Source organism: Nannobrachium achirus (genome assembly GCF_963921795.1).
Source record: "Nannobrachium achirus genome assembly, chromosome: 18".
NCBI classification, from domain to species: domain Eukaryota; kingdom Metazoa; phylum Chordata; class Actinopteri; order Myctophiformes; family Myctophidae; genus Nannobrachium; species Nannobrachium achirus.
Genome location: NC_137825.1, coordinates 11,303,131 through 11,326,033, shown reverse-complemented (window position 1 = coordinate 11,326,033; position 22,903 = coordinate 11,303,131). Strand labels below are relative to the sequence as shown.

The 22,903-nt window shown below is 43.7% G+C and overlaps 1 protein-coding gene across 1 annotated transcript in view; it reads left to right on the top strand.

Annotated features, from left to right (window-relative positions):
* Positions 1-22,903, top strand: part of LOC308302836 (kinesin-like protein KIF19) — a gene marked incomplete at both ends in the record, with an annotated part of 248,323 nt that overhangs the window by 221,725 nt on the left and 3,695 nt on the right. Inside the window, 12 exon segments of the mRNA XM_080747144.1 lie at positions 9,586-9,648; positions 9,651-9,734; positions 10,436-10,558; positions 11,667-11,823; positions 13,073-13,247; positions 15,110-15,311; positions 16,541-16,657; positions 17,206-17,359; positions 19,027-19,151; positions 20,175-20,350; positions 20,820-20,925; positions 21,938-22,061. Coding sequence (XP_080603270.1) covers positions 9,586-9,648; positions 9,651-9,734; positions 10,436-10,558; positions 11,667-11,823; positions 13,073-13,247; positions 15,110-15,311; positions 16,541-16,657; positions 17,206-17,359; positions 19,027-19,151; positions 20,175-20,350; positions 20,820-20,925; positions 21,938-22,061 — 1,606 coding nt within the window.

Sequence of the window (22,903 nt, the reverse complement as noted above, 5' to 3'; positions counted from 1 at the left end):
CACATAGACTATATTCACACAGCGGCCATTTTGCTCTCACGTCATGTATATTTGAGGGTCGGGATGGCATTATTTCATTAACAGCAAAATGGCCGCTGTGTGAATATGGTGATTTGACTGCCATCGATCCATATCGTCAAGCTAAGCTATAGCTACATTGTCAATGTTTTTGAACCAAAAATAAATTTATTAATTTTCAAGTACTACAGTATGTTGCCATTTAAAAGTTATATTACAAGTGATTCCACCACCATCAGAATGCAGCTTGCACAGACATTTAAAAAGATTTCATCAGCATCATCTTATACTATAACGTACATGTCATACTGTTCTATTGTGCGGTGTAACTGTAAATTCCCAATGACATAAAAAACTTAGCCATTTATCCCTCCTTGCACCCAGCTAGTTCATGTGTTTGATTCTCTGGTAAAGTCCTTACCTTACCGAGTTCTGTTTGTCGACGGTCCTTGTCAGTAGATTGAGATTTAGCCTAGACGTTGTAGCTGAACTGTAGTCACATTGCATCAGATACAAGTTTCATTTCCCTGTTTAGAATAAGAGGTGGGTTGGGGCAGAGAGAGAGAGAGAGAGAGAGAGAGAGAGAGAGAGAGAGAAAGAGAGAGAGAAAGAGAGAAAGAGAGAGAGAGATTTTTAAATGCCTTTATTATCGCACTATATGATTCACACTATAACAATCCAGGCAGCAACCATATATTACTGTGAGCAATTTTACACAAATCTAATGTTTAAAAAGAGAGAATTAGATCTCCATGCTCCTCCACTGTATACACATGACCCCTCCCACAGCCCATATTGAGTTAAACCCTTCTAGGTCTGTTTTGTAGTAGACGTGCTCAACCTTAAGGCGAGCCTTAAGGGATGCTTTTATGTCTATTAGACCCTGCCCTCCTTCCTCCACAGGCAGGTACAAGGCCGGGGCTTGGCTCCGGTGTTGCCCCGACCAGATAAAATCCACCAAGGCCCGCTGGATGTCCTCCATCAGCCCTCTTGGTGGATGCAAGACACTGAATCTTTGCCACAGCATCGAGACGACCAAGTTATTGGCTACCAGAACTCGACCGATATACGACACAAGGGGTAGCAACCATTTCCAGGAAGACAATCTAGCACACACTTTCTCCATCACACCCTCCCAACTCTGTTTCTGATATTCCTCTGTCCCCAGAAATACACCTACATTATAGCACCCTCCTCCCTCTTTTATTCCACTGCAGTCCTGTGGGTAGACTTGGTACTGCCCCCCTCCCCACTGCCCCACCTGCAAAGCCTCAGAGACAGAGAGAGAGAGAGAGAGAGAGAGAGAGAGAGAGAGAGAGATCACATCCAGAATTTGTCCATAGGTTGTCACACTGGTTGCCTACCCACATAAACTAGGCCTATCACTATGGGAAAAAACTATAGCCAAATATATTTTAATGAACACATTTTATAACATTTTATGTTTTGTCTAAATTGCTGTTCACATATCGATGTGTCCAGCTCTTGTAGGGGTTCTCAAATTCAGCCCTAACCAGACCCTATACGCCACATTTTTTGGGCCAGGCTTAAAACATATACTAGTATATATTTTTATTTCTCCGTTTGTGTTATCTATTACGATGATGGTGCTGAATGGTGTTTCACTTTTACTCTGTTCTCAAATTCTGACAAACCCTACCGTACCCAGTGTTTTCGGGCCAGGCTGGGCCTAAAATGTATGCTATTTTGTAGGGCCTGACCAAGCCTCTGGTTAAGGACCAGTTAGGGCCCAGTTAGGGCCCAGTTAGGGCCGGGCCTTCATTTTCAGGCCAGTTGAGAACTCTAGTAGTCGTTGTCTGAACACTGTGTTCATCATGTGACTCTGTGTTGTCTGCATTGTGGTCATGTTGTTCTCATCTGTGCTGGAAGAAGCAGTGCTGTAAAGTAACTAAGTCGATATACTCAAGTATTGTACTTAAATACAATTTTGAGTTACTTTTACTTTACTGGAGTATTTCAAATTGTCTGTATTTTACTTCTACTCCACTACATCTCAGAGGCACTTATTGTACTTTTACTCCACTACAATTATTTGAAAACTTTAGGCTACTTACTTGTAGATTGTGATATTTTTTTTTACAAAACATATACAGTAACCACTGACTACAGCCCTAAATACATTTCAGCCATTCAAGAATAGACGATCTACAAGCTCACATTGTAAGCTTGTAGATCGGCTATTTTCCAAAATAATTCAAACCTTTTATACTTTTGAAAACTTGTGAAACTAGACATTCTGCACGACTGGTACAATCTACTTTTGTTCCTTTAAGTACATTTTGTTACCAATACTTTTGTACTTTTGCTTTTTTTTTACAATTTTGAATTCCGGACTTACACTTGTAACAAAATATTTCTACATTGCAAAATTGATACTTTTACTTTTTTTTAAGACATAGGCAGCCTATAAAACAAAACACAACATTTCTTCCTACAAATCCCAGGGATCAAAACACACACACACACACACACACACACACACACACACACACACACACACACACACACACACACACACACACACACACACACACACGCGCGCGCTCACTATCCCGACGGGCCGCTGTTCCGACTAGCGTCGGCAGGTTAGTTACTGACACACAATACCCTAACCCTAACCCAAACTATTTAAAGGTTTCTAACTTTCTAGGTTTAGATTACACACATACAGTACATACAGGTGCCGGGTGTGCATCATAATCCTATAGCCAGCCTGCCTTGTTGCTCTAGCCTGGTGTCACCAGGGATGAGGGTCCAGGGGCCCAGGATCTCACTGGGCCCCTGAGGACCATTTCTGGTTCAGTCCTTACCTGTCAATGAGTTCTGTCTGTCAGCGGTCGTTGTCTGTAGATTGAGATTTAGTCTGTAGTCGGGGATCCACATGCCCAAAAGCTCAAGGAATAGGGTTGAACCTGTGATGTTCTGCCGCACTTTTTATTTCTGTTTTATCTATTCGTTTGGTCATTAAGGTCCACAGAATGAGAGGCCTCAAACTGGAGGGTTTTCAACCCTCCAGTTTTACCCCTCACATGCTACTTAAAGCAGATTTTTTTCGTTTTTATAAAATATTTCCTTTCCTGTGTAGTGGATTCAATGGGACAGTGAATATACAAATGGCCATAACTTTTTTTCGCAATGTTTCCGGCAGAGCAGGCCTCTCATTCTGTGGACCTTAATGACCAAACTAATAGATAAAACAGAAATAAAAAGTGTGGCAGAACATCACAGGTCCTCTCCCATTTTGAGGGACTGGATCCCCGGCTACTGGTTGTTGATTCGTAGGTGAACTGCAGTCACACAGCCTCAGATACAAGCAGTGCTGTGATATGAATTTTAGAAGTGGTGCCCCTCTAAATTTGTGACATGATGCGTGTGCTTGCACGTGAGGCGGCGTCGCGGCGAGGCGCGCGCGCAGCTAAATAAGTCTGGTCTCGCCGAGCCCAACCGAGCCCACGGCATCTCACCCCTGGATACAAGGTTCATTTCCCTGTTCAAAAACGTTTGCGGTTCGAGAGAGGGGAAGAGAGAGCGAAACCACATGCTGACAGCTGATCTGCAGAGACTACAGAACAGGGAAGTTTTCATTGAAAGAGGAAGTGTCACATAGAAGGTCATGCAGGGACATTAAGTTGGATATAATTAAGACCGTAAAGATGAAGAGGACTTTTATGCTATGCAGTATAAAGCATAAACACAATTAGGAGAGAAGTTAAGTCAGTGTTATCGTCTCTCTCTCTCGATAGAGAGAAATAATTGCAACGTCTGAAATACAATAGAGACAAATCTAGTGTCCTAATGGGTGATCTGTCTTCTTCAAATAACTTTATTGACATTGTCAACCTGTAGGTGTCCTACCCGACACCAGGGTCTAAAGGTCTCCCAGTATGTAATAAACCAGTGAATTTCATCAGCAGCAACACTAATCTTATTGATCATAATAATCTCATTGATCATATTGTTCACGTCAACATTTCATATAGGCTCTGATCACTTGTTCATTTGTCGCATTCATTTACTTAAAATCATTTACATACCTCCACTTTATTTCTATAATATTTAATATTGTATGATTTATTATCGATTCTCTCCTTTGTCCATAACCCCAGCCATACTGATACGTAAAACTATATTCACAATTTGTATATTTTTCTGAACTGCTGCTGGTTTGAAAATTTTCCCCTTAATTTTCAAATCTTTCTAATAATTTGATCTTCTTGTAAAAAGTTCATTTTATGAAATTACTTATTTAGCCTACTCGTGTGATTGTGATATTGATAAAAGGGTGATCCATTGACATGACAATTCATTTAGTAAATATACATTTAAAAATGATACAGTTAAAAGTAAATAAGTCGTCTTATAAAAACTGAAACCGTTTTGAGACATTAAATGAATGTAAACACGTCTTGTACAGTGACGTCAATACGTGCGCGTCACGCGTCTCTGACGCATTCACGTTGCCTAAAGACGCATTCACGTCAGTGTCCTTGGGTCCCATGGACGCATCGCCTCCATTGGAGTCCACGTTAAAATAATTTACCACGTCGCGAAAAAAATATATTTTAAAAAGTCCAGACGCCACCATTGTTCATGGGTGAAGGCATGCTACTTAATGCTATGTTAACACAAATGAAATCCGCGTAGAAAGTCTTAAAACAGACGATAGAACTAACGACAGTGTGTTTTGAACGCCATTGTGTGTATGTGGATGGTCACAGAATTCAATGGGTGCCTGAGTTTTAGCGTAGCACCGGGCCGCTCTCTGACCATAGTGGCACAGCGTGTCAGAAACATGACATGCTCACTGCTCACACAGCGACCCGCCTCCTCTCCCTCTGTCGTCTTCATTCAATAACAACTGGATACACGCGCTATTGTTTATAGATGTGGTGGACATTGGACAACGTGTTAGAAGCCACACAGGTCTTCATTGCGTCTTTACAGCAATAGCGACGATTAACGTTGTGGTGAACGTGGTCAAATAACCTTTATTGGCTCAACTACAACACGGAGGAAGCAAGCTAGCCTAGCATGTATGCTATCTGAGACAGTATGTATGTAGCCTAGACTGCCTAACTGTTTTGATTGATTATAGTGTTTTCGTGGCGGCGCCGTCCATTTGGTGGCGGCCGCCTGTGCCTTGCCCTCCCGCATCCATAGAGGGGCGGCACGTCCCTCTATGATCAACCGTTCAAAACAAAAGTAGCCGATCTACAAGCAATCGTAATCGACTGTTTTTGACCCAGTCCACTGGTTCAATGTACAGCAGAGCAAACACAAGCACGGCATTTCCCCCATTCCATAGAAGCAGTAACAGTACAAACAGGAGACATCGTGATCTCACTTAGAAGATCCATATATTATCGATGTATATAAAATAACAGGTGGCTGTTGATTATGAAGACTCGGTAAAAGCTTCTATCTACGCCCCCAAGTGGTCAACATCCGATATTACCGGTTAGGTATAAAAAAAATCAAACCATCACATGACTATTTGGAAGTATTCAAATTGTAAGATTTGGAATTGTGGTTCATTTCTTTCAGACACATTTCTACGTAACATGAACATAACCATATAATAACCAATTCAAGTTAAATGCTGCACTTTGTCAAAAATGACATGACGCGTTGAATTTTTGTGGGACCCATAAAATATCCCTGGGACTCATCCGAAAGACCCGTCTTGGGTCCCGGGACTCATCACATTAAAAACCTATTAACATCACTGCTTGTAAAAGGTGAACAGAAATAAAAGAGATCAATGAATCTGTAATCTACTAGTTTCAACTAGTGCAGACTTATGGTGTTGGTAATCGATTGGTCTTGCCTGCAGAGGGAGCAATGGAGTGAAGGTGGGCATGTTGCTTCATTCTACATGCTCAAGTTCAAGTTTATTTTATTATGTCCCAAACTGGGCAATTCAGGTTACAGCAAAATGAGTTGTGGGGTAACTGGGGTTAGAAACCCCACCACCTGCTGCTGGTCGCTGCAAGAGCTGCTGACAGAGAAGCAACACTGTGTCCAGTGTCATTTCTGAACTTCTCCTCTTCAGGTATAAAATGGGTAGGCATATTTCTGCTCATGAATGATTGAATGTGTTGTACTGTTGGTTTGTTTATAGCTTGAGTAACTTTGTGACCGAATTTTGAGTATTTTGGAAGTACTGTTTTAATGGTTTGGATTATTCCTGCATTCAATGCACAAACAGCACATGGCCACATGCACAGTTGCTAATGTGCAGGGCTGGATTAACCATTGGGCCGGTGGGGCCGTGGCCAGGGACCCTTGGCTCTCAGGGGCCCTTGGGGGAACTGGGCCGCGTGGTCATTGACAATTTACTAAAATTAAATGTATACGTTAATTAAAAATCAAATGTGTGGGCCCCTCCTCTGTTGTCTAAAGGTGCTTTCTTGGCCCACAGATGATCATCATGGCTTAAAATACGACCTGGCTGGGTAGTGTGCATCGGGAGGGAGGGGGAGTTATGGTGGGAGGGGAAGTTATGATGGTGGTGGTGGTGGTGGTGGTGGTGGTGGGGGGGGGGGGGGGGGGGCTTGCAGGGGTCAATCCGTCCCCGCTAATGTGTGTGTGGCATAACCCACGTGCATTTATATTCATTCTCCATAAGGATAAGGCCCAAACAGTAGTAACAGAGTTTAAGCAGATTTAAGTCCATGTTTGTTCATAAAAATGTATACTTGCATCCTTATTTTGACCTGTTGAAAAAGAAAAGATGAATGGGAATACGTAGCCCTACCTGAATACTCACCTGATTAAGTGTTTTAACCTGTATGAGAAATGTACTGTATGCCTACCTGGATACTCTACCTGACTGAGTGTTACCTGTGGAAGAAAGAGAATTGTTATTATGCTTACCACCAGTGTACCTACCTGTGAAAGGAAAAGTGTTAAGAGGAAAAAAGTAATTTCTGAATATTCAGGGTTGGCCTACAACATGATTTCTCTTTTCTTGGCGGTGTACGACATTTCATTCAAAATATCATAATTCAGAGCCTCTGGTACGATAATTCAACATTTCCCATCTGGCAACACTGGATAAGTACCACGCTTTGACATTTAGACTCTTCTTAAGGTTTCGGTTCTGTTCCACTTCCACACCTCTGATCACCAGGGACTATACTGGGACTGGAGTACTGGGGGGGGGTTAAGTACAGTACTTTGTCCAGCGCTGCTCATTTCCCATGGAGACAGTCTGAAAGGTTAACCAGCCATGCTCTTCCATCGATGCATATAGAGAGAATACGGCCTCCATTTTGAAAAGAGAGAAGAGCAGACAGGGGTTTTATCATCACTCAAGGCCAGGCGAGGGACATTTCTCTCGTGTCGCTTATGAAGAGGAATGATTGGCCTATGAAGAGAGACGGTGTTTTCCCTTTAATTGGAAGACACTGTTTGACTGGTGAACAGTTAAAGTCCTCTGTGTGAGTGGCACAGAGCAGTAAAGGTGATATGCAGTGCCATCTGCTGGACATGGATGGAAGTGTAATTTTCTTCACCTCACTAGACTAGACATCCAGGTTATTTTTTATTGGGAAGCTTTTTTAGTTTTTTGTTGTTTTGCATTTGTGTGCTGGCACTTTTTTCTTGTGTTTTTCCACCACATTTATTGGCCCTAGTTTGGGCTTCTCTACTGTCATTTTATGGCATTGGTTCTGTGGGGTCCCCCAGGGGTCCTTGAGGGTGGTTCCAGGGTGTCCCCAGCTAAATGTGTTAATACAGCATCACAATCATTTGAACCCCTTTATCCATATTGTGCATGTTGGCAATTGTCGACTAGGTAGAACTAGACTGTACATTGTGAAGGTGCCAACTTGCGGCGGCTTGTGCACTCGCGCGCCTTGTTATATCAGGTAGCACTTGTTGTTGGTGACGTCACCAAGAATGCTGGTCCCTCATTGGCTGTTGATGGTGCTGTCACCAAGAATGCTGGTCCCTGATTGGCTTCGGGCGTAAACACAAACAGATACACCGCGACAGATACTGTACACGACAGATAAACGTAGGGCTGTCACAATTATTACATAATAATCGTCTAATCGCAATTATTTGACATAATCGCGATTACATAATCTTTCCATGTTGAAAAATCTTCATATATTTTTTAAAAAGTCAAAAATAGTGGAAATAGCAGATCTACACACTCACAAAGTGTTGCATCACGATGCGTTGTGAGCTTGTAGATCGGCTATTTCCACTATCAATGTTCTTTTTTAAGTATAAAGTTGTCAAATATGTCAGTAATTTCTTTGTATTTAGGTTATGTGTCATATCTACCATGTGCAACTACAAAGCCTAAAAGCCAAACAGAAATGTAATTGTCAACGACAGAAACACAATTAAATCGTTAATCGCAATTATTTGAGTGATAATTATCATAAAATGTCATAACATGACAGCCCTAGATACATGGCAGATACGCCTCCGAACGCAGTACTTGCGCACTCGGCTGGCACAGGTAAGGATACTAAAGGTGTCTTTCTGTGTGTCTCAGACCCAGAACAGGGGCCAGAGGCTGAAACTAGACGTGTCTTTATGTGTGTCTCAGACCCAGAACAGGGGCCAGAGGCTGAAACTAGACGTGTCTTTATGTGTGTCTCAGACCCAGAACAGGGGCCAGAGGCTGAAAGAAGTAAAGATACTAAACGTGTCTTTCTGTCTCTCAGACCCAGAACAGGGGCCAGAGGCTGAAACTAGTCGTGTCTCTCTGTGTGTCTCAGACCCAGAACAGGGGCCAGAGGCTGAAACTAGACGTGTCTTTATGTGTGTCTCAGACCCAGAACAGGGGCCAGAGGCTGAAACTAGACGTGTCTTTATGTGTGTCTCAGACCCAGAACAGGGGCCAGAGGCTGAAACTAGACGTGTCTTTATGTGTGTCTCAGACCCAGAACAGGGGCCAGAGGCTGAAACTAGACGTGTCTTTATGTGTGTCTCAGACCCAGAACAGGGGCCAGAGGCTTAAAGAAGTAAAGATACTAAAGATGTCTCTGTGTGTCTCAGACCCAGAACAGGGGCCAGAGGCTGAAAGAAGTAAAGATACTAACCGTGTCTCTCTGTGTGTCTCAGACCCAGAACAGGGGCCACAGGCTGAAAGAAGTAAAGATACTAAAGGTGTCTCTCTGTGTGTCTCAGACCCAGAACAGGGGCCAGAGGCTGAAAGAAGTAAAGATACTAACCGTGTCTCTCTGTGTGTCTCAGACCCAGAACAGGGGCCAGAGGCTGAAAGAAGTAAAGATACTAAACGTGTCTCTCTGTGTGTCTCAGACCCAGAACAGGGGCCAGAGGCTGAAAGAAGTAAAGATACTAACCGTGTCTCTCTGTGTGTCTCAGACCCAGAACAGGGGCCAGAGGCTGAAAGAAGTAAAGATACTAAAGGTGTCTCTCTGTGTGTCTCAGACCCAGAACAGGGGCCAGAGGCTGAAAGAAGTAAAGATACTAACCGTGTCTCTCTGTGTGTCTCAGACCCAGAACAGGGGCCAGAGGCTGAAAGAAGTAAAGATACTAAAGGTGTCTCTCTGTGTGTCTCAGACCCAGAACAGGGGCCAGAGGCTGAAAGAAGGGGCCCACATCAACCGCTCCCTCCTGGCTCTATGGGGAACTGCATCAACGCTCTGAGCGAGAAGAACAGCAACAAGTACGTCAACTACAGAGACAGCAAGCTGACACGCCTGCTGAAGGTAAGAACCACCAGCAACCACTAAAGGGATAGTTCAACCAAAACACATTTTTTCCTATCTATTACTCACCCCATGGACACTTGATTTATTTTTGTTTTTGTAATAATTTGATTACCAGCAGTGGTTCCCTATGGAGACACAAAGTGTCTCCTCTAATCAGTGGCTTAGGAATGCAACAAAAACAAATAAATATCCATGAATTCAAGTCTCCATGGGGTGAGTAATTGTTTGAAGAAATACATTTTTGGGGTGGACTATCCCTTTAAGACATATAAATTAATCGTACAATAAATAGTGAAAATTTGACGGTCAACAAGCTCTCACTTTGTGAGCTTGTAGATCTGCTTTTTAGATTGTGTCTAGGGCTGCGTATCAAATAAACTGATACTGTATGTGTCTAAAACTAAATGAAATGTTATTCAAAAGACTGGGCCCTATTTTCGTCTACTTCTTTGTATTTTTTAAGATTTTGAAAAACATTTTTAAATTGTTCAAATAGCTGATCTACATGATCTACGTAGATCGGCTAAAAGTATTTTAAAAGGTTTTTCTAAATAGTCAAAAAAGGCAAAGAAGTTTAGGGATAAGAATCAAATGCACATAATCAAATGCACAGAATAAGGACGGCAGATTGAAAGTGGTTAAAAGTAGCTTTTCATTTGCTGTGTATTTGTAACGTCTTGGTGCGTTGTCTTCTCCAGGACTCGTTGGGCGGGAACAGCCGCACGGTGATGATCGCCCACATAAGCCCCGCCTCCCTGGCGTTCGAGGAGTCCCGGAACACGCTGACGTACGCCGACCGTGCCAAAAGCATCCGCACACGGGTGAGACCAGAGCACACAGTACCATAAAATACCATTACCATGGGTGAGACCAGAGCATATACCATAAAATCTGATGGTTTTCAACCCTTTTCACATCAAGGACTATTATTAATTCCATGAGAACCCCACAAAGATCATTGAGCTTTTGTTTCAGTTTCCAGTTTCATCTGCTCATTTATCAGTTTCATGACTTTCCAATTGCACTTGTTTATCCTGTATGAGTTCTCTCTTACGGAACAAACACTCAATCTATTGCACCGATTACTATAGGACAACTCCAGAGTAAATAACATCTAGGCTCATTTTCCTTCTTATATTTATCCCAAATTACTGCCCATGGAGTCTATTTGGTAGAAATGCCCCTGTTGTCCAGTTTCCCCAGCAGCCCTCATAGCATAGAGTGGAGCCCACAAGCCTATCGCTTTTACACTATTTGTTGTGGTCAAAAGTGAAAGTGTTACTAGTTGCCATTACAAACACGTCCATGCCTTGGTTGTCCAATACGGGCCGCCACAGTCTCATAAATCATGTTTTGGTGTGAGCATTCGGCACAACTGCCAATCAAAGTGACTGTACTGGCCAATCACAGCGAGTCTTTTTCCAGGACTTGGCAAAACACATAACAGTATAACATCTGTTTAGCAGAGTATGGCGGCTCGTGTGCGACAACGATGGCATGGATGTGTGTGTAATGATAATAAGAGATCGATAAAAGAAGAAAACACACTTTTGAACACAACAAATAGTGTAAAAGCGATAGGCTTATGGGCTCCACTCTATGCTATGAGAGCTGCCGGGTTCTGCTGGGGAAACTGGACAACAGGTGCATTTCTGCCTAATAGACCCCATGGAGATACTCATGGGATAGGAAAGGGCGGAGTTGTCCTTCAACACTTATTTTAACAAGAAAATAGCACTTAAAGGACCTCAGTCAACGTGTCCAACCATATCAGCCAGCAGTACATATTTTGCACTCAAGTACAGTACTTGATCAAATGCACTTGAACTTCATTCCCCCCGCTCCTCAGGTCAAGAAGAACCTGATCAACGTGTCCTACCACATAGCCCAGTACACCAACATCATCTAACCCTAACCCTCCACATGCAGGTCAAGAAGAACCTGATCAACGTGTCCTACCACATAGCCCAGTACACCAACATCATCTCCGACCTGCGCTGCGAGATCCAGCGGCTCAAGAAGAAGATCGCCGATCAAGCGAGCCGCCAGGTCAACCCGGAGAAAGCAGACATCCGCCATGTCCAGGGTGAGTGACGGACGCCTTGATGCCTTGCCGCCTTGTCAGCCAGAGAACTAATGAACAAACTAATGAACGCTTGCCAGCCTTGTCATTGAACGTTATGGCTCCTGACCGTAGCCATTTATCTCAGTCAGTGAGCTTGCAGGCTCGCAGCTCACTGGTATTTAATTATGTACTTCGAGGTCACACCGATTTTGATTCCACTGCTACTCGGCACCACACGCTGGCGTGGTGTCACTAATAGACCTTTTTCTTTTCCACGGCAGCAATTTTGACATATTAATAGTAGTGTAATGTTACATCCTTCACAGGTGTTACCAATACTAATTAAGTCTCCTTTCCATCTAGTGTATAGCGGGGGTGTTTCCAGTGAGCCAGCATAAACAATAGCAGCACCCTGACTCTGTTTGACCTGATACGTTCTGGCCTGATAGGCAATAGACAGGAAACATTCAACACCAGTATGGATGGCATCCAGGTCCAAATCAGTGTCTCAGGGGTAGAGTTGCCACCTTAGATCACGGAGGGTTCCCAAAGGGTTCCCAGTTCGATCCCGTGCTCCCCCAGAGTTAAGTGTTGAAGAGTCCTTGAGCAAGACTCTGAACCCCTAGTTGCTCCCGGTGAGCAGGTTGGTGCCTTGCATGGTTTCCTCCACCATCGGTGTATGAATGTCTGCGTGAGTGGGTGAATGTAATGCACAATCTCTGTAAAGCACCTTGGATAAAGTCCATATATATATTTAACCGGCTTGGTTGAATGCTTAATTCTGATTGGTCAATCGCTGATAACAGACCGCTGCGCTCTATAACAGACCGATGCCTAATCAAAGGCTCAGAGCACCTGCTGCACTCACAGGCTGCACCGTGTGAATTTAGAGGCGTATCCAACATGTCAGCCATGTAAACAAACACACAGCGTCATTCACAACTACACGTTGCTCTCAAGAATGTTTTTAGAAATATTTGAAGCGAGAATTAGACAGAAAATGGACTCTATTTGATCAGCACTTACTTGTTTTGGGGACACCCAGCGCAACACTTGGGGCAACACTTTCAGCAGTCTGTAAACAAGGAAATACTGTTTTGTTTTTAGTTTTGAGTCAAATTATTAATTTTATTGAGTAGCCGGGTAATAATCGTGATAACGACTGGATCAGGCTGTCAGGATTTGTATTTCTCGAGAATGACCGCGGAGCCAGTCATTATCCCTTACATAAATGTACCATTCCTCTCCCTTCCCCTCTTCTCCTGTACAGCGGAGGTGCAGGCTCACTCGGGCCACCAGGGCAGGGCAGAGATGGAGCAGCTCAGGGAGCAGCTGCTGGAGGCCTTCCGCCAGCAGATGGAGATCAGGAGGAACCTGATGGAGCTGGAAAACAGCAGCATGGACATCCAGATGGACACGTCCAGACACCTGCTCACCATCGCAGAGTCAGTCCATAAAACACACCTCTAAACACCTGCTATACATTTTTGAAAAATCGCTTGTAGATCTGCTATTTTTTGAAAAATCTTTTTAAAGGAAAGAAACACTTTTGGAGGGCTCTCTGGAACAACATATTTTTAGTTGGGGGGCCGCAGCCAAATACATGTAATTATGAAAAGGTTTGAGAACCTCTGATTTAGAAAACGGATTTAGAAGACACTGGGTCAAAAATCTGAATCGGGTCAAAATATGCAAAGACTCAAAGACTTTAATACAACTCCAAACACCTGCTCACCATCGCAGAGTCAGTCCCTAAAACTCACTCACTCCCCAGTAACATACATAGGCCTACATAATACAACCACCGCTACCGATTTTACATTTTTTCATGCTTTTTCACAGTCACAGAATATTAATATTAAGTTCAAATACATGTTTTTGAAGGCCGTGAAATACTTATTCTAGACAGAAGATGGCAATGCACTCTAGGGTATTTAGCATTGCACATTGCCCAAAAGATGGCAGTGCAATCGTCTAGGGTATAGCATCAGAAGACTGGTATACCTTGGGTGCACCATGGCACAATTCAAAACTAGTCTTCTGCCATCAGTGCTTCTGATGACATCACTGAAACTCACCTGTGCCTGTCATCAGGTGTGGTGTTTAGAAAAAAACTGCTCTCAGCAGGAAATGCCCAAACAAGGCATTTCCTGTTTACAGGGTCTTTTAGTCGACACTTGCTGCTACACTTGCCTCTGAGAAGTTTTGAAAAATGCACATATTGAAGTAAAGTAAAAGTAATTGTTTTACTCAAGTACTGTACTTGGCTATGGGAGTTAATGTTTCACAAAACATACTGTGAAGTTGTTTACAAAGTACATTAGCAACTACTGGGAAAGAAATGCTGTTGGTGTACACAATATACCTAACTTTATGCACATGAAAGAAATGCTGTTGGTGTACACAATATACCTAACTTTATGCACATGTACATTTGAGGATGCTCTTTTATTCTCTCTTTGCTCTTTTGCCTTTTGCGCTCTCTTTCTTTTCCCTAAATCTTTCTACGTCATTATTATTATTATAATTTTTATTTTTCTGTTGTTTGCTGGTGTTATATTGTTTGCAGTTGTTATATATACTACTGCATTGTCTGAAGGAAGCTAAACAAAAATACGTTTTACTCTTATGTACCTGTACAAAAGACGTAACAATAGTACAACCTTGAACCTTGAACTAAGTTACCTTGGTTCAGCTGGGAACAGGAGCGGTGCAATTACAGTAGGCCAGGGGTTCCCAAACCCCATAAATATATTTTTAATCCGAGGTTATAATTTTCACTCCCGGAGTCCCAGCACCTTATATATATAACATATCGTCGTTGTCGGGTGGAAACCTTGTATGTCCAAAACCGTTTGTTTTGTATTTATCATCTATAAAATGTACTGAACTAGTGAAAACCGCAGATCTACAAGCACACAACGCCTCGCATCGCGAGGCGTTGTGTGCTTGTAGATCGGCTGTTTTCACTAGTTTTGTGCGACAGTCTTGTATGATGAAGCAGGGCTTTGCTTTACCAAAAGACATACACATTTGAAACTTGGAGATACGAGGTTTCTGCCCGACAGTGACGATATTTTTAGTGATTATGTTGCGAGGAGAACGTTGAGATAATAGCCATTTTGGTTAGAACTGACTGAAAATAACTTTGTACTTAAAGTTTAAAATGATACTAAATATTTTTTCAAGTGTCCACATAAATTCCAAATATTATCAAATTATTTCCAGGGTGCCCCGTCACCCACTTTGAAAAGTAGGCTATACTGGAGTAAATGTACTTATAGTTACGTTGGTCTGTTGGGTCCAGCTGGGAACAGGAGCGGTGCAAGCGGCGCAGGAAGTGGCGTGCAGAGAGGAGGAAGGAGAGCGTGAACAAGGAGGAGAGCGAGAAGGAGTCAGACTGTCCTGAGACGCCCCCGGACCTGAGCACCGAGACCCGGGAGGTGGGCCTGGCCCGCGAGACCCTGGGAACACTCATGAACCAGCAGAAGAAGATCAGCAAGCAGAAGGTACAGGAACTGGTCCCCCCGGGGACCCCCAGGGGTCCTTGAGGGAGCTCCAGAGGTCCCCAGATAAATAATAACCAAATGGACCCTTATGGGTCTGTAACTCAGAGTGTACAAATGGAACCAAATGGAACCGTTAGGAGGTTCCAGGGGTCCCCAGATAAATGATAGATACCAAATGGACCCTTATGGGTCTGTAACTCAGAAAGTGTACAAATGATCCATTTGTACACTCTCAGAATTAAATTAACATTGATTTTTACATCATAAATTGGGGTCCCAGAGTTAGAATTGCCATAAATGGGGGTCCGTAGGCTAATGCATGTGAAACTGGGGGTCCTTGAAATTAAAATGGCTGAGAATCTCTGCTAGAGCCTGGTGTATTTTTTTCAAATGGAGGTCTGCGTGGTAATATGTGTCAATCTTGGGGTCCTCGACATGAAATGGTGTGAGAACCAATGTACTATTAGGACTCTGCACTGACCACTAGAGGGAGCTGATGACCTATAAAAGGTCTAAGGGTCAAACTGCCTTGTTGTGTCCTAGTAGAGCCCAGCTGATGTCAGATTTTGGAGAGTCCAAAGACCAGTGGTTCCCAAACTGGGGGTTCGGGACCGATCTACAAGCTCACAACGTCTCGCAACGCGAGGCGGTGTGAGCTTGTGGGGGGGGGGGGGGGTCCCCAGTTCAGGGTTCCCATGGTCATGAAATTCCTGGAAATATTTTGAAATTAGAAACATATTTTTCCAGTACTGGAAACATATCTATGCATTATCTTTGGTTATTGATTTTGTTAATGCCTCTGAAATGACAAATTAAACATTGGCCAAATTGTCAAATATTAGAGGCAGAAATTGTGAAAATTGCGTTGCGAGGCGTTGTGAGCATGTAGATCGGCTATTTTCGCAATAGAACTGTGTTATACAAAATTCCTCAACTCTCTTCAAATATGATTATTTCAGGGGTAACGGCCTGAAAAGGTTGAGAACCACTGGCATACACTACCTGTCTTTGGGCATTGCGCATAGGACTAAGCGACTCATTATTGAGCTGAATTATTGTCCTGGAAATCGGGTTAAATATTCTGGAAAGGTTTTGGAAAAGTTTGGAAATTAATTGGTAAAGATGTGTGGGAACCCTGTCAGTTCAAATATGATTATTTTGAGGCTGATCAAGACCTGAAAATGTTGAGAACCGCCGTGGTTATAAAACCGCCTCTCTTTTCATCACAGGCGTCGTTGGAGCACCGGCTGGTGGAGCTGCGGGAGCGCGCGCGCTGCCTGGAGGAGCTGCTCCCTCGCAGGGTGAGCTCTGAGGAGCAGCGAGAGGTGCTGGGACTCCTCTGCAAGGTGACTTCTTAGTGTAACACACAATTTAATTAGTGTTTTTGGCATCGAAGACTGGAACATATGAATACAAATGTAATTTCTGTTTGCCATTTGGCATCATAATCACAAACTGCACAGGGCAGATTACTGACATATTCATCATTTTATACTTAAAATGTTCTCTTGAAAATAGCGGAAATAGCTGATCCACAAGCTTACAACGTGTCAAGAAGTGACAAGTTGTAAGCTTGTACATCTGCTATTTCTGCTATTTTAAAACATTTTCAACATGGAAACGATTATGACAATTATGCAAAATAATTGCGATTATCCCAAATAATTGTGATTAAACGATTCTGTAATAATTGTGACAGACCTAAACATGACAAGAAAGGACAAAACATATTGACATATTGTAGCTCTTTTTACACAATGCTGTACCCCCTCCAACTGTATATAATTATGTTCCCCTTTTTCAACAGTTTTTATTATATTTTTGACCCTTGCTTTGGCAATGTAAACGTACGTTTTCCCGTGCCAATAAAGCTCCTTTTGAATTGAACTGCAAGGTCCACGAGCTGGAGATCGAGAACGCCGAGATGCAGTCTCACGCCCTGCTCAAGGACAACGTGATCCGCCACAAGAACTTTGTGGTGCAGCGCTTCGAGCAGCACCGCCACCTCTGTGACCAGATCATCCAGCAGCAGAGACGCTTCATAGACGGTGAGCCCAGGTCACCTGCAGAGGGCGCTCAGGGCGCCATTCACTCCCCTTTGAGTGTTCATTTTGATTATAGACGTGGAGAGATGCATTAAAGGACGTAACAAAATATATCAATTAAAGGAGTAGTTCACCCACAAAATTACTTTTTTTCTATTGATTACTCACACCAAGGAGACTTGAGTTCATTCAAATTTACTATGATCAATAGATAAGTCATTTTGGGGACTCTTTGGAATTGCATTTGTGCTCAAATAATGTCCGCAGCATATACAAAAAGAAATTATGCCCTTGAGCACAAGGAATTGTTTTGGGTTGAAACTGATTCCGGTTTGGTAGTCTGTCTGATGACTGCAAAATGACACAGGCTGTATGTAGGAGCGATTAGCACTGCTCAATGAGTGGCTCTCTCTCAATCTACTGTATTTGTCACAGTTCAAATAATGGTTGAAGATGATGATGATGCTTATAATGTGTGTGTGCAGACTAGGGATGTTAATCGACGCATTATTTGCGAATCGACGCGTCGTGGCCGAAAATCGACGCGTCGATCGACTTTTTTCACTTTTTTTCCCGCTAAGCAGCAGCTGAGAGGAGAGCAGCACAACGGCGCATTACTTTAAACAACACAACGTATGCTGCACCCATCAGAACTGGCATCAAAGCCCTCATATAAATGATAATACATAATTGCTCTTCCTTGTTAGCATGGAGTCTGTTCTCTAGAGACTAGAAGCGGAGTGACAATAAGTCCATGGAACGTGCGGGAGCGCTGACCGCTCGCTCTCATATATCCCCGGTGTGTCGCATTAACGTTAACGGCGACCGAGTAGTGTGGTTTGTGATCATCGCACACAACGGCGACGCTGCCATTAACAAGCGAGCTTTCGTGTCAAGCATGCATGCTATGCTTTCCGGTAACTCTATGATGCAGAGGCAGGAGGTAAATCCAGTCCATAGAGTCGCACTGCTATGACGCGCGCATCATCCCGGTCCAGCAGTGTTTCTCAACCAGTAGTCCGCGGACCTGACTAGCGCCGCATGCATGCATGCACAACAGTCTCCGACACAGACACACACACCCGGTCCTCTCACATTTGGAAAACATTAACGCTTATAACCTTTTTGAACAACGATTAAAACAGTCATTTTTGGGGGGAAAAACTTTAGAAAAATAAAAAAATATATATATTTTTCGATTTTTCGACTCGTACTTTTTGAGTCGCGGTGAGCATGAGTCCATCGACGCGTCGATTTTCGATTTTTTTTTCACATCCCTAGTGCAGACACGTGCACACATAGACATCAAAGGGCCCTTTTATCCGTCTGTAAAAAGTTCCCTCTCCAGACCTTGAATGCAGTTTTTACTATGGTGAAAGAAATGCAATTGCCCCTCTTTCCATGTCCAAACTCTCCTGAACTTGAATGAATCTTATGCTGAAATCAAGAAATGTGTAGAAATCAAGCATCGAAAATAGCCGACCTCCAAGTGAGATTGGAGGTCTGCTATTTTCAATGTTTTCACCAAAAGGCCCTTTTAGAAATTTCAGCCCCTGCCTCTCTAACATTCTCTGCATGTCCCTGTGTGTGCGTGCGTGCGTGCGTGTGTGTGTGTGTGTGTGTGTGTGTGTGTGTGTGTGTGTGTGCGTGTGCGTGTGTGTGTGTCTCAGACCACAGCCTGCTGGTGCCTCCTCACCTCCAGGAGCTGTACGACATGTACCTGAGGGAACACGACGAGAGGAACCTGGACCGAGCCATGGCTCTGGAGAAGGTCTCCATCACTCACTCCATGAAGGTAGTGCAGTGTTTCTCAACCACTGTGCCTGGGGACCTTTGGTGTGCCCCTGAGAAGAGTCAAGTGTGCCCCTTGAAACTGCTTGAAAGCCAGTATTGTATTTATCATTTTAAAAATGATTTAAACTAGTGAAAACAGCCGATCTACAAGCACACAACGCCTCGCTGTGCGAGGCGTTGTGTGCTTGTAGATCTGCTGTTTTCACTACTATTGTGCGACAGCCTTGTATGATGAAGCAGGGCTTTACTTTGCGAAGAAATGTACACATTTGAAACTGACAGTGACGATATTTACACCCCCGTATTATGTTGGTGTGCCCATGGATTCTTGGGACATGAAAAGTGTGCCCATGCAGAAAAAAGTTGAGAAACCTGGAAGTAGGGGACCAGTGGTGGAAAAAGTACTCATATTTGTCACTTGACACAATGGATGCCTAAGACGTCAACGTGAGTCTTAGGGTTACTGGTTAATGGGCGCCGACTCACCGTTTAGACACCTGGAGACGTCTTACCTGGTTACCATGGTTACCAGGTGCCTCGATAGTGGCTGGTGAGCGAAAACACTACATATCCCATGATGCAACTCGGCCGCCAGCATCATGGAGCGTCTATTCTCCATGCTATGCTCCTATTCATTGCTGATGCAAAGAAACGGCTTGGATCTACTTCCAAAAACGCCAAGAAGGCAGAGAACCGCTCTTTTTCACTGCAACACTAAGCTGTGACGGCCGTGACGGTAGGATTTTAGTTTCGCGACTGAATGTAAACAAACCGACGTCCATTTTAAAATAGTCAATTTCCACAACAACATGGCGTTGTGAGCATGTAGATCGTCTGTTTTCACAATTGTAGAGGTATTAAATTGTCACTTTAGAAATGTGCAGATAACCTCTATACACTTAAACTTTATGTTGGTTTGATTACTGTTGAGAGAGACCCAGGGACCCCCCCAAAATAAATTGGGGACCCCCCGGGGGTCCAGACCACAGTTGTGATGTATGTATGCCATTGTTTTCCTCTCCAGGAGGGCTCCCTGCCTAAGATCACGCTGCCCAGCCGTGGACGGGACCCCCTGCAGGACCCCCTGCAGGACGGGGACTCTGACCAGGAGAGCGTTCGTAACGGGGGCTCCAACAACAGGCGAGGACAGGCCAAGATCCGACGGCACACCCTGCCCCCCATCCTACACGAACCAGACGGGTAAGCATGAACTGAACACACACCCTGCCCCCCATCCTACACGAACCCGACGGGTAAGAACTGACCCACACCCTGCCCCCCATCCTACACGAACCCGATGGGTAAGCATGAACTAAACACACACCCTGCCCCCCATCCTACACGAACCCGATGGGTAAGCATGAACTAAACACACACCCTGCCCCCCATCCTACACGAACCCGATGGGTAAGCATGAACTAAACACACACCCTGCCCCCTATCCTACCCAAACCCGATGGGTAAGAATGAACTGAACACACACCCTGTCTCCCATACAAGAAACCAAGTGGATGGGGTGTCCGTGGCCTAATATTCCATACATTCCAAACTGGGGGTCCTTGGCATTTAATAAAAAGTTTGAGTATCACTGTTTTAAGGAACAGAATATCTTTATGCTCAACATTTCCTAATTAGTGTTCTCTCTTGTCTGCCTGTGTTTACATTTCAGGGACAACAACCGGGTATTTAAGAGCAGTCCTCATGCCAGGCATATGAAGAACTCAGTAGTGATGACCCCACCTCCCATTCACATCAATGGAAACCACAACAGAGAGGTGAGATCTACTGGTACTTACATCACAATCACACTATAGTGGGATGCTGGCTTCACACTGGCAGATACAAAAGATCGAAAATATACAAAGATACCAAGTGAAGCAGCATTTCGGACATGGAGTTTCTGTTTAATTGTTTCATCAAACGTGCGCGGACAAGCAAGTAAAATGTAAAGGAAAATAAATAAATAATTCCAAGCAGGAGTTGTGTGGAGAGTAAGGTGGATGAATATATCGTTCAAATATCCGATCCGTTTCATGCCACCGTTTTGAAAATCAATGGCACTGCAGATTTAGATAGATAAATAGATACCTTTATTATCCCAAGGGGGAAATTCAGTTGTCCAGTTGTAGCACAGCAGTATACAGTTATTTACAAAGTTACAGAGAAGTAAGAAAAAAGATAGATAAGATGAAAAAAACAAGAGCAGTACAGTACCAATAAAGAGAAGGTGCATCAATAGAGGGGGCAAATAATATATAAGTATATATACATAAAGTGTTACAAAAAGAGACCGTAACAGTCAATGCTAGTTAGTGCAACAAGTATCTCACTGTCATTGTTAAACAAAGCAAAATACACAGAAACTACCAACACAACTTAATAGTGCAATATCTGCCAATGTGAAGTCAGCATGAAAGGGTACAATTATTGGCTTTTGACTTTTTGACATTGCAGCAATAAATAACAAGAACGTGATAACATAACAATTAGGTTTATCCACTACCCCTTAGGGGCGGCAGTGGCTCAGAGGTAGAGTTGCCTTCTTAGAACACAGAGGGTTCCCGAAGGGTTCCCAGTTCGATCCCGGGCTCCCCCAGAGTTAGTGTCGAAGAGTCCTTGAGCAAGACTCTGAACCCCTAGTTGCTCCCGGTGAGCAGGTTGGTGCCTTGCACGGCTTCCTGTGAATGGGTGAACAATCTCTGTAAAGCTTCTTAGACAACTTCGCTGTATGAATGCACCATTTACCATTAACCCCTTTCATCTGTGTGTCCTCATCCTGGTCCTCAGCTGCATCCTGTTGGTCCAGACTGTTCCCTGAGCTTCAGTCATCTCAGTCACAGTGTCAGCAGCCACCTGGACTCCTCCCCCGAGAGCAGCGAGGCCGGCGCCGAGCTCCCCCTGTCACGCAGAGGTAAGTGTATGGTAAGCCCGTTTTCTAAAGAAAATGGACAAATATTTTCATACAGATTTTGAAGGAGGTTAGGGATTTACACTCCTTTAGGGCTTGCGGTAGGGCGTTCCACATGTTAGTGGTATACGTAGTAGGAGAACGAATTAGAGCCTTGTTTAGAGTCAAATCTGTGTTGAACATGATTTGTGGAGCTGCCTCTGGAAGTGGAACGACATTGCCCACCTAGACACATGGCATGCACACTACAGTGTTTCATTTACTCATGTGTCTCAATGCAGAATTGAGTGTGTGAATTGTGTGTAAATGCAGATTAACCGATTTAGTGCCATTCCCGAGATATCTCGCGAAATGTACTCGAGTATCTGTAGTGCCATTCCCGAGATATCTCGCGAAAAGTAATATATTACTGTAACGGCGGGTACATTACCGAGAAGAATGGCCGGAGGTCCGGAGCCGAAATCCGTCGCTGATTTGTCATCATCACGGCTCCACGAGCACAAAATAGTCATCCCATAACATTGAGGTGGACGGGGGATCTCATCTTTAATGTCCATTATCTCAAAACTACACTTTAGAAGCGAAGATGGAGGCAGATGCTCGCTTATAAAGCACATGTTAAAAAGGATCGATGCGATCCGCCATGACACCACGTAAACAATGATCGATTCCGGCGCAGGACGCGATGACGTCAGACCGGAAGTGTTTACGCTATGGACTTCTGGCCTTCAAAATAAGACAACAGGAGTGAATGGGACCTGAAGGAGGCACTCTAGACATTATAATCCGTTAATGTCTGGGGCTCAGAATGAGTTAAAAAGTGAGAACGCAACAGGACAGCACTG